Source organism: Zalophus californianus, chromosome 17, assembly GCF_009762305.2.
Source record: "Zalophus californianus isolate mZalCal1 chromosome 17, mZalCal1.pri.v2, whole genome shotgun sequence".
Classification (NCBI taxonomy): domain Eukaryota; kingdom Metazoa; phylum Chordata; class Mammalia; order Carnivora; family Otariidae; genus Zalophus; species Zalophus californianus.
Genome location: NC_045611.1, coordinates 52,752,867 through 52,768,104, shown reverse-complemented (window position 1 = coordinate 52,768,104; position 15,238 = coordinate 52,752,867). Strand labels below are relative to the sequence as shown.

General features: G+C 51.1%; 1 protein-coding gene across 1 annotated transcript; it reads left to right on the top strand.

The window, feature by feature from the left end:
* The first annotated feature begins 9,277 nt into the window (after positions 1-9,277).
* On the top strand, positions 9,278-11,641 carry KCNA7 (potassium voltage-gated channel subfamily A member 7). Its single transcript, XM_027619315.1, has 2 exons — positions 9,278-9,847; positions 10,815-11,641. Exons 1-2 carry the CDS (start codon positions 9,293-9,295, stop codon positions 11,628-11,630), a joined length of 1,371 nt encoding a protein of 456 aa, XP_027475116.1. The 5' UTR covers positions 9,278-9,292; the 3' UTR covers positions 11,631-11,641.
* The last annotated feature ends 3,597 nt before the right edge of the window (positions 11,642-15,238 follow it).

Below are 15,238 nucleotides of genomic sequence, written 5' to 3'. Positions count from 1 at the left end.
CACGATAAAGGCATTTAAAAGGAATGAATTTCGGAGAGTGGCCAGCAAAATAAAGAATAGGGGGCCTGGCTGACTGAGTCGGTAGAGCATGTGACTTTTGATCTCAGAGTCGTGAGTTCAAGCCCCAGGTCGGGGGTGGAGCCTACTTAAAACAAAATAATAATAAGGCCGAGTAAGGGGCTTGGGCAGTGAGAGTGGTGCTATTTTAGAAAAGGGGATAATGGAAGGTTCGTCTGAAGAGGTGAAATCCGACCCGATGGAAGGGAGATCTGGGCGAGTGAAGAGCAAGTGCAAAGGCCCTGATTTAGGACAGATGGCAGGAATCCCAGGTTGTTGGCCATGAGATCCAAGAGCTGGCAGCCGTGTTACTTAGGGCCCTGTAGATCTGTAAGGAGTTAAGTGTTGTGTAAGTTGTTTGGATAGACTCGATGGCCTGTTTAATAATAATTACGGCAGTTACTACAAAATTTAAATAACTAATTTCATGGTTCAAGAAACATCTAATATGAAAGCACATACTTTTTTATTTTTTATTTTTTTAAAGATTTTATTTATCTATTTGACAGAGAGAAAGACAGCGAGAGAGGGGACACAAGCAGGGGGAGTGGGAAAGGGAGAAGCAGGCTTCCCGCGGAGCAGGGAGCCTGATGCGTGGCTCGATACCATGACCTGAGCCGAAGGCAGACGCTTAATGACTGAGCCACCCAGGTGCCCCTGAAAGCACATACTTTAAAAATATTTTGACCTTTGTTTTATTTATGTATGTATGTGGAACAATGCGCTATTTTTTGGATCTTTTCTGTAATTCTAAAATTATTTCAAAACAAAAAGTTTAAAGAAAATGAAGCTAAACCTGCCTTACTCATGTATTTTTCCTGTACCATTTGAAAGTAATTGCTGTGGCACTCTAAATGCATCAGCAGGTGCCTCCTAAGAATAAGGACCTTCTCCTACATAACCACAAAATTATTTTAAGCCCTAGGAAAGTTTATGCAGCCAGCCCATATTCAGATTTTCCCAATTGACCCAAGAATATGTTGTTTTAACCCAAGCCAGGAGCCAATCAAGTTTCACGCATTGCATTTGGTTGCCTTGGTCTCTTTTAATATTGAATAGACACACACACACACACACACACACACACACACAAACACTTTTTTTTTTCTTGTTATGTTGTTGGTTTTTCCCAGAGTTTGGACCAGTTTCCAGTAGAATGTCCCACATTTGGGATTTGTCTGATTGTTTCCTCATGGTGTTTAGTTTGTTCCACTAACCCTGTTTCGCCTGTAAAATGGAAATTGAGTCTGAAGTTTTGAGTAGGTTGAAGTTAAGCATTTTTGGAAAGAACATTTCCCTAGTGATACTGTGAACTTTATATTGCATCACATTTGGAGGTGCCTAATGTTAGATGGTCCCACTATTATGATGCTGAGTTTGGCCACCTGGTCAAGGACCTAACTGCCAGATCTTTCCTTCTAAAGGTAATCTGGGCGGTGAAACTTTGCCACCATGCAAATACTCTGTTTCCCAGCTATCTCTCACCAGCCATGGGTGATCCTTGCCTGCAGTCAAGTATTACACTGGGGGGGGAGGGCAGATTTTATTTGAAATGAAAGAGGAAGTCACTAAAGGGTTTTGATCAGGAAGACATACTTTTTAAAAAGATTTTTAAAAGATCACTTCACTGGCTATGGACAGAAAGAATGTAGGGAAGGGGCTGAAGGGAAAACAGGGAGGGGCGCCTGGGTGGCTCAGTTGGTTAAGCGACTGCCCCACGGCTCAGGTCATGATCCTGGAGTCCCGGCATCGAGTCCCACATCGGGCTCCCTGCTCGGCAGGGAGTCGGCTTCTTCCTCTGACCCTCTTCCCTTTCGTGCTCGCTCTCATTCTCTCTCTCTCAATTGTGAAGATGGAGCTCACCCAGTCACTATAAGAGTGGAATTAGAGTGTATGGAAAGGAAAGAAGTTAAAAATAACTCCTAGAGGGCGCCTGGATGGCTCAGTCGTTAAGCGTCTGCCTTCGGCTCAGGTCATGATCCCGGGGTCCTGGGATCGAGCCCCGCATCGGGCTCCCTGCTCAGCGGGAAGCCTGCTTCTCCCTCTCCCACTCCCCCTGCTTGTGTTCCTTCTCTCGCTATGTCTCTCTCTGTCAAATAAATAAAATCTTTAAAAATAAATAAATAAAAATAATAAAAATAATAAAAATAACTCCTAGGGTCACCTGGGTCAGTTGAGCATCCAACTCTTGGTTTGGGCTCAGGTCATGATCTCGGGTCATGGGATCAAGCCCCACATCAGGCTCCGTGTTCAGTGCAGAGTGCGCTTCGAATTCTTTCCCTCTTCTCCCTCCTCCCCTGCCCCTCCCCTCTGCACTCTCTCTCTCAAATAAATAATAAAATCTTAAAAAGAAAAAATTCCTGGGGGGGGGCGGCGCCTGCCTGGCTCAGTTGCTAGAGCATGCGATTCTTTTTTTAAGATATTATTTATTTGAGAGAGAGAGAGATAGCGAGAGCAGGAACACAAGCTGAGGGAGTGGGAGAGGGAGAAGCAGGCTTCCCGCCGAGCAGGGAGCCCAATGTGGGACTTGATCACTCGATCCCAGGACCCTGGGATCATGACCTGAGCCAAAGGCAGACACTTAACGACTGAGCCACCCAGGTGCCCAGATCCCATGAGATTCTGAATCTTCGGGTTTTGAGTTCAAGCCCCACCTTAGGTACAGAGCTTGCTTAAAAAGCAAAAACAAAACAAAACAAAAAACTCCTAGAGGATATTAAGGAGACAAATAAATGCAACACGGGATCCTGGATTAGATCATGAACCAGAAAAAGAACATTCGTGGAAAATTGTTGAAATTCAAGTAAAGTTTGTGGAATTATTGGTTAATAGTATTATATTTCCTAACAAACAATTGTACTATGGTTATGGAAGAAGGCGACTTTTGCAGAAGCTGGGTGAAGGATATATGGGAACTCTGCTATGTTCGCAACTTTTCTGTAAGTCTGAAATTAGTTCAAAATGCCAAGTTTAAAGAAGATTTTAACATTAGCTTGTTATTAAATCCAAGGATGAAGTCCCAATCTACATCTCCACGCAATGCAGATGCTCGCCACAGTGTTGCTGCCACTCACTGATGCCAGAACTCTTTGCCAATAACTGGAATTAGAAAATATTGTTAAAAAGAAAGAAAACTTTATCAGCATCTTTCTTTACTATCTTATCAGTATGTTCGTCTTGAAAGCATCTATTCCAATGTGGCATAGCTCCAACTCTCTAGCTCTGACTTGCAGATTCAAGCTCTCCTGTATTTGCTAAGGGTAGAAAGAAAGTTTTCTTCACTTATTTTTACTTTTTTAAGATTTTATTTATTTATTTGAGAGAGAGAGAGAGCACGAGCGGGAGGGAGGGACAGAGGGAGAGGGAGAAGCAGGCTTCCCGTTGAGTAGGGAGCCTAACAAGGAGCTGTATCCCAAGTCCATGACCTGAGCCGAAGGCAGATGCTTAACCGACTGAGCCACCCAGGCGCCCAGCAAGTTTTCTTTTACAGTGTTCTCCTGGGGCGCCTGGGTGGTTCAGAGGGTTAAGTGTCTGCCTTCGGCTTGGGTCATGATCCCCGGGGTCCTGGGATCCAGCCCCGCATCGGGCTCCCTGCTCAATGGGGAGCCTGCTTCTCCCTCTCCCTCTGCTGCTCCCCCTGCTTGTGCGCTCTCTCTCTCTGTCAAATAAATACAATCTTTAAAAGAAAAAAGATATTAAGATAGCACAACTTATGACACAATTGTCTCCTGATGGCAAAAAAAAGTTAAGCATCCACTTATCACACAACCCAGCAAGCCCATTCTTAGCTAATAATTCGAGAGACCTGAAAACATGTTCACACAAAACCAGATACATGGATTTTTATTACAGCTTTATTCATAATCGCCAAAAAACGAAATAGAACTCAAACGAATGGAATAACAAATGAGCATCCGTCCATGGCTTGGAATAGTTCTGACTGATCGACACAATAGGAATGAATCTTCGATGCATTATGCTAAGCAACAGAAGCCAGATTCCCGAGGCTCTGGACTGTATGATTTCATTTATTTGACATTCTAGAAAAAGCAAAACTGTAGGGATGGGGCAGGGGGGAGAAAACAGAGCAGTGGTTTCCAGGAGCTGGAAGTAGGGAAGCAGTTGACTACAAAGGGCAGGGCTGGAGGCAACGTTCAAGGAGTGCTAGCACTTTCCTGTGTTTTGATTTGTACTGGCAGTTACTTGACCCTGTAGATGTTGGCCATGAAGAGTAAATTTTATTGTATGTCAACTCAACCTCTGTAAAGTTGACGGAACAAAAAAGATGGCTACCCCAAATGTTCATTAATTACAGACAGAAAATAATAACTTTACAGTGGAGAAACCCAGCAGATACTACCCTAACCAAGTGATCCAAGTTGCCATCACCTGCAGTAAGACATATCATGTGCCTCCAATATGTTATGATGAGAAGGGAATTTCAATTCTGTGGTATCCCCCCCCAAAAAAAACCCTCTATAAACTCTATCCAGTCACGATAGAACACCAGATAAACAAATGGAGAGGCAGGCAACAACATAAATGACCAGTATTCTTCAAAAATTTTGAGGTCGTGGGATGCCTGGGTGGCTCAGTTAAATGGCTGCCTTCTGCTAGGGGGTCATGATCCTGGGGTCCTGGGATCGAGCCCCATGATGGGCTCCCTGCTCAGCAGGGAGTCTGCTTCTCCCTTCCCTCTGCTTCTCCCTGCAAATCGCATGCACGTGCTCTCTCTCTCAAATAAAATCTTTATTTTTTAAAATATTTCATTTATTTATTTGACAGAGAGAGAGAGAGACAGTGAGAGAAGGAACACAAGCAGGGGGAGAGGGAGAGGGAGAAGCAGGCTTCCCGCCGAGCAGGGAGCCCGATGCGGGGCTCGATCCCAGGACCCTGGGGTCACAACCCGAGCTGAAGGCAGACACTTAACGACTGAGCCACCCAGGCGCCCCTCAAATAAATAAAATCTTAAAAAAAAATAAAGTAACAAACGAAGATGTTATTATAAGGTGGGAATGAAGGGAATGGTACGGAGGAATGGAAGAATCTGTTTATTTCCTATTGCTGCTGTAACAAATTAGGACAAATTTAGTGGCTTAAAACAATGCATATTTATTCTCATTCTGTTCTGGTGGCCAGTGGCCTACGGCAGAGCTGTGTTCCTCCTGGAGGGAGGCTCCAGGAGAGAATTCGTTTCCTTGCTTGCCTTTTCCAGCTTGGGGAAGCAGAGGGTACACTGATGAGGGACATGCAGCAGAGCTGCAGGCGGGGCTGGGATGTAGGGTCCAGCCCCCCCCAAGTCCCCCCTGCCCCCCACCCCGCAGGGAGGCACAGAGTAGATGAGAGAAGGATTTACCAGGGTTAGAGTTTGACTACAACAGTGCCCTGGAGGGGGTCATAGTCAAGGGAGTTTTAAGATATGGGAAAGTGGGGCACCTGGGTTGGCTCAATCGGTTGAGCGTCTGCCTTCAGCTTGGGTCATGATCTCAGGGTTCTGGGATCGAGTCCCGCATCGGGCTCCCTGCTCAGTGGGGAGTCTGCTTCTCCCTCTCCTTCTGCCCCTCCCACCTGCTCATGCTCTCTCTCTCGCTCTCTCTCAAATAAATAAATAAACATTTAAAAAAATCTAAAAAAGATACAGGAAAGTGAGGAATTTTTTTTAAAGATATTATTTATTTGAGAGAGCTAGAGCATGAGCAGGGTGGAGGGGCAGAGGGAGAGGGAGAAGCAGGCTCCCAGCTGAGCAGGGAGACTCGATCCCAGGACCCTGGAATCATGACCTGAGTCGAAGGCAGACGCTTAACCGACTGAGCCATCCAGGTGCCCCAAAGGGAGATATTTTATTGGTGTCCCATGGAATAGTGGCAGCAGGGGAAAGAGGGAAGGGAGGGCAAGGTGGGGGGAGCCAGAGGTAATGAAAGGGTAACAGGATCAATGCATTGTTGGTGGGCAGGCTTGAAAGTTTTTCAATGCAGTTGATGGGGAAAGGGAGCATGGTATGATAAAAACAAAGTTCGGAGGGAATGTCATTACTGGTAAATGACAAGGACAAAGGTATGACCATGAAAGCAGGTGGTACGACTGAGTGACAGATAAGGGGTGCAGAGCTTCTTTGGGGGTTAACAAAAATGTCCTCAAGTTGTGATGGATGCACAACTCTTACGAATACATGAAAAGCCCGCTGTGTCATACAGGTTGAATGGTTGAATTGTACGGTATGTGAATTGCAACTTCATAAAACGTTGAAAGAAAGAAAGAAAGAAAGAAAGAGAGAGAGGGAGAGAAAGAGAGAAAGAGAAAGAGAGAGAGAGAAAGAGAGAGAGAAAGAGAAAGAAAGAAAGAAAAGAGAGAGAGAGAAAGAAAGAAAGAGAGAAAGGAAGAAAGAAAGGAAGGAAGAAAGAAAAAGAAAGGAAGAAAGGAAGAAAGAAAGAAAGGAAGAAAGAAAGAAGGAAGGAAGAAAAGAAAAAAGAAAGGAAGGAAAGAAGAAAGAAAGAAGAAGAAAGAAAGAAAGAAAAAAGAAGGAAGGAAGGGAGAGAGAGAGAGAGAGAAAGAAAGAAAAGAAAGAAAAAAAGAAAGAAAGAAAGAAAGGAGATAGATGGCTGGGGTAGGGCAGCGAGCAAGATCGTTGGAAATGATGGGCTCGGGAGTACCAAGAGGCCCTGTTTGGGTTATCTATTGCCACAGTGTTTGTAACAAACCACCCAAAGTCTGCATGGCTGAAAACAACAAAGATAACTTATTTCGGTTCCTCGTCTGCAATCCGGGCAGGGATTGGAGGGGACTCAGGGGAGGGCTCATCTCTGCTCCAGGAGCATCAGCAGGATGCTCCGGATGGGGCAGGAGGATGTGCTCCTTCAGATCGTCGCTCACAAGGTTGATGCTAGTGAACAGGTGTGAGTTTAGCCAGGGCCGAGGGCCAGTAACCTAGGGTCCTCTCCCCATGAACCTCACCACCTGGCCTGTGCAAGTGTCTCAAGGAAAAGAGTGGGGCCGAAAGTTGCCTTTCATGACCCAACCTCGCAAATCATATGGTGTTCCTTCCAAGGTCGTCAGTTAGTTGGGGGAGTCACCAAAACCTGGGGACATGGTCTCCACGAGATAGGGAGTGGCAAGATTCAGGATTACCATGTAGGACAAGAAATGGGTTCCTTTTTGGAAAAGACAATCCAGTTACAAGTCAGGTTTGAGTAGGATCATCTGTGGGGATAATGAAATCACTAAGGATTAGGACAGTAGCTTTAGAGTGAGGGATAGGGAGCCAGGATCTAAAATCTTCCATGAGGGGCGCCTGGGTGGCTCAGTTGGTTGGGCGACTGCCTTCGGCTCAGGTCATGATCCTGGAGTCCCGGGATCGAGTCCCGCATCGGGCTCCCTGATCAGCAGGGAGTCTGCTTCTCCCTCTGACCCTCTTCCCTCTCGTGCTCTCTGTCTCTCATTCTCTCTCTCTCAAATAAATAAAAATAAAAATAAATCTTTATAAAATCTTCCATGAAAGAGCAGGAGTGGCCAGGGAGAAAGGGATAAGTTCAGTATGGGAGCATGGGAAGTGTCCATGGATAGCTTGAGCTTCAAAGGAGCCGAGGGAGGGGGCGCCTGGCTGGCTCGGTAGAGCATGCAACTCTTGACCTCTGGGTTGTGAGTTCAAGCCCCACATTGGGTGTAGAGCTTAAAAAAAAAAAAAAAAGTCAGAGGAGCTGAGGGAGGAAGAATGGATGGTCTGGAAACAGCAAGGAGAAAAAAAAAGAAAGAAAGAAAAAAACGGAAAGAAGGCACACCCATTGCAGGTAGGAGGGTGTAAGTCGGCGGCAGGAAGACAGGGACCAGTTCACACAGAGTTCAGAGACCCACAAAGATAGGGGTCTCTCTGTGGGCTCTGAAAATGACATAAACATAGACACACACAAAGGGAGGATAGAGACCCGGAGAGAGGGACCCAGAAATCCAGAGGGTTGGTGACAGAGCTTCCCAGAAATTGCAGACAGAAGAGAAAGGGCGCCAGCATTCCCAGGGAGTCATAACCTTCGTGTTTCTCTGCACTTGCCCAGCAGAGGGCGCTCGGGACCCCCCCCACTCCCCTGAGCCCCGGTAACCAATCCCCACCACTTCCCCCCAAGCCCATCAGATGGGGCTATTTTTACGCGGGTGTCATAGGACACCGGTGGCTGGAAGGCCATCGTCTGTCTGTCCTTTAGTCCCTTCGAGTGACCCTGCGTCATCTCCCCAGCCCACCCTCCACCTGTTCCTGGCGGGCCCGGCCTCCTTCTGCTCTACCCAGGGCTACAGCTCAGGCTTCACTGGGTCTCCGAATGTCTGACCTAGAATACAGGTGGAGACCTTGGCGAGGAACGGGGTGTGGGGCGCACGTGATCATGGCTTGCAGCTGCTGGAGCATCTCCAGGACGGGGCAAGCACCAGGGCAGTGGCAGAGGCGACCTACAGTTGTGGTCAGAAAGAGAGTCAGAGATACGACTCCAGAGACCCTGAGTCCTCCGGAGACCCTGAGACAGAAACTCGCAATACTTCGGGAATACGGGGAAAGAGACCCAAGGGGAGCCCCAGGGAAACCCAGAGACAGGGACACAGAGGGCTAAGAGATAATGAGAAGAGATCCCGGCAGAGGGGAGAGACAGAGACCAAGGGAGACAGAGATAAATGGAGACACGCCCCTAAGAAACAAGAGTCAAAGACGGAGATCCAGAGAGACCAAGACACAGACAACTGACAGAGACCTCCAAATACAGAGTCCTCTAGAACGGCAAAACTCGGGGATAACTGAGCCATAGAGATACTCAAAGATACATCCCTTGACAGAGACTCGAAGACACAGCCAGCCGTAGAGACGTACAAGATAACGAGAAAGACGTGGAAGTCTGTGACTCCAACAGAGGGGCTCAGATATTCGTAAAAAAGAGACGAGAGAGACACACACACGGAAACCCGGAGAGACGCGGCACGGAGGGAAAGGGGACCCGAGAGCCGGATGGGCGCGGGGATCGGCGGCTGGGGGGAAGGGGCGGGCACCCCGGCAGAGGGCGCGCGGCCGCCCTCTGCCCCGCCGGGGTCAGGCGCCCCCTCCCCCGCGCCCTGGCCGCACGGCCGGGCTATTTTTACGCGTGGACACCGGACACCAGGCTGGGGCGGCGGCGGCGGCGGCCGAGGCGGGGCCGGGCCGGGCCGGCCGGGTCGGGCGTCGGGGCCACACGTCCGTCCGCGGGTCGCCGGGGCTGCGTGCGCCATGGAGCCGCGGTGCCCGCCGCCGTGCGGCTGCTGCGAGCGGGTGGTGCTCAACGTGGCCGGGCTGCGTTTCGAGACGCGGGCGCGCACCCTGGGCCGCTTCCCGGACACGCTGCTAGGGGACCCTGCGCGTCGCGGCCGCTTCTACGACGGCGTGCGCCGCGAGTACTTCTTTGACCGGCACCGGCCCAGCTTCGACGCGGTGCTCTACTACTACCAGTCTGGCGGGCGGCTGCGGCGGCCGGCGCACGTGCCGCTCGACGTCTTCCTGGAGGAGGTGGCCTTTTACGGGCTGGGCACGGCGGCGCTGGCGCGCCTGCGCGAGGACGAGGGCTGCCCCCTGCCGCCCGAGCGCCCCCTGCCCCGCCGCGCCTTCGCGCGCCAGCTCTGGCTGCTCTTCGAGTTCCCCGAGAGCTCGCAGGCCGCGCGCGTGCTCGCCGTCGTCTCCGTGCTCGTCATCCTCGTCTCCATCGTCGTCTTCTGCCTCGAGACGCTGCCGGACTTCCGCGACGACCGCTACAACCCGGGGCTTGCTGCGGTAGCGGCTGCTGGCCCGGTGAGGGGGCGGGGCCTGGGTGGAGGGAGGCGGGGCTCGGGAGGAGTCGAGCGGGGGCGTTGGGAGGCGGGGCCTCTCAGGAAGGAGGGGCCCGGCTGTGGGTGGGCGGGGCATTGAGGGGCTTGTTGGGAGACAGGCCAGTCGTAGGTGGGGCAAGGGGCTCGAGAGGTGGACAGCGCAGGGACAGGGCCTGACCTGGGGTCGGGGGGGCGGGGGTGGGAAGGAATCTACCCTTTTAAAGGCGGGCTGGGGGCGGAGAAGGGATAGCCTCATGGGGGCGGGGCCTGAGGGTCTGACTAGGAGGACCTCCCTATTGCAGGGCGGGGTTGAGACAGGTGAGAAAATGGCTTGTCGAGGGCGGGAGGGCAGGAAGACCGGGACGTTAAGAAATGAAACTGAGGGTGGAGAGACTGAAAAATCGGGGGTCTGTGCGGCTGGCAGTAACCAATAGAAAGATGGGCTGGAGGTGGTGAGAGTGGAACTTGAGGGAGCTGGAGACAAGAGGGCCGAGGTAGGAAGAATCTGTCACAGATAAAGTCAGGCTGAGGGCCCTGAGAGCAGCGGCCCCAGGGTTTGGTGTACAAAGAAGGTCTTTAGCCGTTGTAGTCTGGACTGGGGTTAGGGAGGGCAGAGCGCAAGGAAGTGGGACCTGGGTGGCGACCCTCCCCCATCTGGAAAATCAAAGCCGGGGGTGGGGCTTTGGGAAGGAAGAAGAGATGGAGCCTCACTCAGGCACCATTTCAGGAGTCTCCACCAGTGAAGGATCGGGGACTATAAAGTGAGCCACGCAGGCATGATCCCTAGGGTTCCGGAAAGGAATCTAGGACAGCTGGGTCACTGGAGGCCTGGGGGCAATGACTCCTGACCAATTTGTACAGAAGTAGTTGGACATTTAAATCACAAATGTGGCTGTTCCAGTGTGTCCCAGCCCTGGTGTGGTCCTCTCTGAACCCCTTCCTCCCTGCAGTTCCCCGCTCGGCTGAATGGCTCCAGCCCAGTGCCTGGACCCCTGTCTCGCATGCCCTTCGATGACCCGTTCTTTGTGGTGGAGACGTTGTGTATCTGTTGGTTCTCCTTTGAGCTCCTGGTGCGCCTGGCGGCCTGCCCAAGCAAGGCAGCCTTTTTCAAGAACGTGATGAACCTCATCGATTTTGTGGCCATCCTACCCTACTTTGTGGCGCTAGGCACCGAGCTAGCCAGGCAGCGGGGTGTGGGCCAGCAGGCCATGTCACTGGCCATCCTACGAGTCATCCGACTGGTGCGCGTCTTTCGAATCTTCAAGCTGTCCCGGCACTCAAAGGGCCTGCAGATCTTGGGCCAGACACTACGGGCCTCCATGCGTGAGCTGGGTCTCCTCATCTTCTTTCTCTTCATCGGTGTGGTCCTCTTCTCCAGCGCAGTCTACTTTGCTGAGGTCGACCGTGAAGACTCCCATTTCACCAGCATCCCTGAGTCCTTTTGGTGGGCGGTGGTCACCATGACCACAGTTGGCTATGGAGACATGGCACCCGTCACTGTGGGTGGCAAAATAGTGGGTTCTCTGTGCGCCATCGCTGGAGTGCTGACCATTTCTCTGCCCGTTCCGGTCATTGTCTCCAACTTCAGCTACTTTTACCACCGGGAGACAGAGGGCGAAGAGGCTGGGATGTACAGCCATGTGGACATGCAGCCCTGTGGCCCACTGGAGGGCAAGGTCAATGGGGGATTGATGGATGGAGAGATGCCTGAGCTACCACCTCCACTCTGGGCACCCCCTGGGAAACACATGGTCACCGAAGTGTGAGGGACAGTTGAGTTCTGTAGGACCTTACGTTTCCTTGGAGGGAGGGAGGGAGGGAGGGAGGGAGGGAAGGTTAGGGGGAGGGGGTTGGGTTTAGGAAGAACTAGGTTAAGTGGTACTGAGTTGGGGAACACTGAGTCTTGTTGGGTCTTGAGTTGTGGTTGGTAGCTCCTGTGGGTGCTTCCTTAAGTGACGGTGAATGGCAGTGAGTTATAATGAGTTGATGGGGCGGCTCCATTGGTTTATACTGCATTGGGCTGTGCAAGGCTTATGGAGCCTTTTGTGGTTAAGTGTTGAGATAGATTTGATTACATAGTTTTGGTTTTTAGGTCCTCATTGGGTTGGGCTGTGTTGTTGAGTCTGGGTGAGTCTTGTCCAATTGCCTTGTGCAGGATTCTGTGGCTTTATGAGTCCCCTAGGACCATTTTGGATCAAGTTAGGTGGTCACCCACGGCATTGTTGGGACTGTGTGCATGTTCATGCATGGTGTTGTGGAGACATGTTGGAAATTGTGTGGCTTCGCGATTCTTCTAGAGCTGTGTTATTTTAGATTCTGTGAACTTGTGAGTCACGTAGAAATATGAAGAGTCAAGTGATTGAATGTGAGCTTTCTAGGTCACGTTAGTTTAAGTTGGGTTGGAACGTATGACAGTATGAGTCTTCCAGGGTTCTGTTGGGTTGAATTGTGTAGAGTCATGTTGCTGGAAGTGTTGGGGGCTACACTGAGATGAATCATATTGAACTGTATAACCATGTGAGTCTTGTAGGGCTATGCTGAGGTGAGTTGTGTCATTGTGAGTCCTGTAGGAATGTTAGGTTGAGTTGGACTGTGCATATGGACTCCATAGGGCCATGTTGGTTTGTTTTGCATTTAGTGGTAGCACCAGGACCCAAGAATAACAACACCGGGGAGGAATCATGCATCAGGAGGCAAGTGTGGTGTTATGGACCCTGCGAGACAAACTGAACTGACTTGCCCAGCATCACTTACTATAAGGGGCAGGGCTGGGTGCTGGATCCCTTGATTCAGTTGTTCATGCAGAGGGCCTCCGGGTGAGCTAGGAAGAGGTACACACTCCTTCCATTTGCTCCACACCTGCTTCATTTTGCCATTCATACCCTCTCTAGCTGTCCTTCCCTACAGTTTTGCTTCCAACCATGGAGGTCACAGCCACAAGGGAAGGGGAAAGGGAGAGAAACTACTTTGTACAGGCATGATGGGGGTGGGGGGGGGGACAGAAACCCAAATGAGGGGACAGAGACCTCGGGAGTGATAAAGACTCAGAGAAAGAAAGAGACAGAAACCCAGAGAAGAGGGAACAAGGACCCAAAGAGGGAGGAAGAGAGATTTAGGGAGAAGGAGATGAAGACAAAGATCCAGAGAGATGGGGAGACAGAGACTCAGAGGAAGGGGGTCAGAAACTCCAAAGAGAAAGGGAGACAGAGACCAAGAGTGGGAGATGGAGATGGGGGTGTGTGTCAGGCACCCAGAGAGGGACAGACACCAGAGTTGGAGCCAGACCAGAGCACCCCCGAGAAAGATAACCAAAGAAGGAATAGGCAGAAAAAGTCAGTGCCTCTGAACCCAAGAGATACACAGTCTCTCTTCCATGGAATCACAAAGAGATCCCAAATCAGGGAGCTCCACCCTATCCTCCCACAGCTCAGGAAGGATGTCAGACAAACTGGGGAGCCCACTCTATTTTCCAGGGGAGCAACCAGAGTCTTAGAGCATGGGAGTGGCTTCCCAGGGTCTCGTGGCACATCCCCACGAGCGAGGATTTATGGCAGGCTGCCTGACCCCACCTGTCCCATCAGCCTGCTGGTATTCTCCAGCCTCGTTGCTCACAAAGAAACTGAGGCTCAGAGGGGAGGGTGGGACCCAAGGGCAGGAAGCCAAACATTTTCAGAGGGCTTACAGTACTAAAAGGGCGTTTGGAGGGGGAAGGAGAGCAGGCTTCAATCCCTAACACACGGGGCTTCCTATGTGCCTGAGCATCATCCGAAGTACTTTACTTGTATTCATTCATTAAAGCCAGTGGTTTACAGAGTGGTGTTGTTGTTATTTTTAGCTATTGCCCCCCTCCCTTTTTGAGTCAAATGAAATCTTACTTTGATGCAGTGTGGCACATCAGAAGGAACCTGGTTTGAGGGACACACACATCTATGGAGTCCTCCTTGGCAACTCAAAATGCAGCTAAGGAATTCAGTCTGGAAGTGCCCAATTTAATCCAACCCCCTTTTTATACAGAGCGACGGAAGAAGGTACAGATGGTGGGAAGAGTTTTATAAAGGTCGAAAACCAGAGAATCTGTAGGTGGTCCCTTCCCTCGGAAATGGAAAGGCACATCTGGAGACAGAAATGGAGACAGACCCCCCTCACGGTGCAGACACAGAGTTTGGGACCCAGCATGGAGACCCAAAGAGGAGGGGAGACATGCAGAGAGGGGGCCAAGACCTGGAGAGAGGACCCCCCAGGGAAGGAGGGAGAGCAGGAGGGCAGTGACCTGGGAGGGGGTCAGAGACCCCTGCGGGGGCAGGACAGAGATCCACAGAGGCTGGGAAAGCAACCAGAGAGGAGAGGTCAGAGATCCAGAGAGAGCGAGGGGGGTAGAGGCCCAGACGGAGAGGGAGAGGGGACAGAGACCCAAAGAAAGAGGAGGCGTGCACAAACTGTTCTACTTTTCTTTGAAAACTCACCTGTACTACCCCATCTGAGACTAGAAGTCATATAGAGTCTCTCTGGAATGGGGTGGGACCTGTTGGCTGCTTAGGAATGGCGGCGGGGGTTGGGGGGAGTGTGGAGAGGTCAGGGAGGTGACCTGAGGGGACCCTCAGATGGGGAAGTGCCCCTCCCCCACCCTCAATAAACAACCCACAGCCACCTTCTACAACCTTCTACGTTGCCTTGGCTGGGATGGGGAAAAGGAGAGGGGAACACCCTAATCCGGGGACACCCTTCCTGCCACCTTGCCATGCTATATTTAGGCTGAGGGAGGGGTATGGGATGACCCCCCGCCCCTCCCAAGGTAGGTATCACCTTTCCTACTGAAATAGCTCCGGGGGAGGGGTGAAGGGCCTGGGACTCCAACTCCAACCGACCTCAGTCTGTCTTAGGGTCTCTCTCTTCTCACTGGGTCTCTGTCCCCCCTCCTGGGATTCTGTCCCATTCTCTCAAGTATCTGTCCTCTCTCTGAGTTTCTGTCCCCCCCCTTCTCTCCATTTCTGTGCCTTTCCCATCTCCCTTTGTCACTATTCATTTTTTTTCACTGAGCGGGTCATTGTGTTCCCACATCAAATCCTTGTCTATCTCCAAGTCCAATAATACCTTGAATTTCTCTTATCTGAGCTCAGGACAGACCTTCTCCCGAGTCCCCACCCAGGAAATTCCAGCGGAGAGGACTCTGTGGGAGGACCCCCCCATATCCACTGTCTCCCAGGGCCTCGGGTCTTATCACTGCCCAAGTCCAGCTGGTTAATGTCTGGCCTTGAGCTCCTGGGAAAGTGGGGATGAGAGCAGAGGGTGGGAATCTGCCCAGAGATTGACACTTAGTTGGCAAAAGAATGCAAAGAAATCTCAGGCCCAGACTCCGGACTCGAAGGAAAGAGGG

Coding starts and splice junctions, on each gene's coding strand:
- KCNA7 (XM_027619315.1), top strand. CDS start 9,293: ATGGAGCCGCGGTGCCCGCCGCCGTGCGGCTGCTGCGAGCGGGTGGTG. Junction 9,848..10,814: donor CGGTAGCGGCTGCTGGCCCG/GTGAGGGGGCGG, acceptor TCCTCCCTGCAG/TTCCCCGCTCGGCTGAATGG.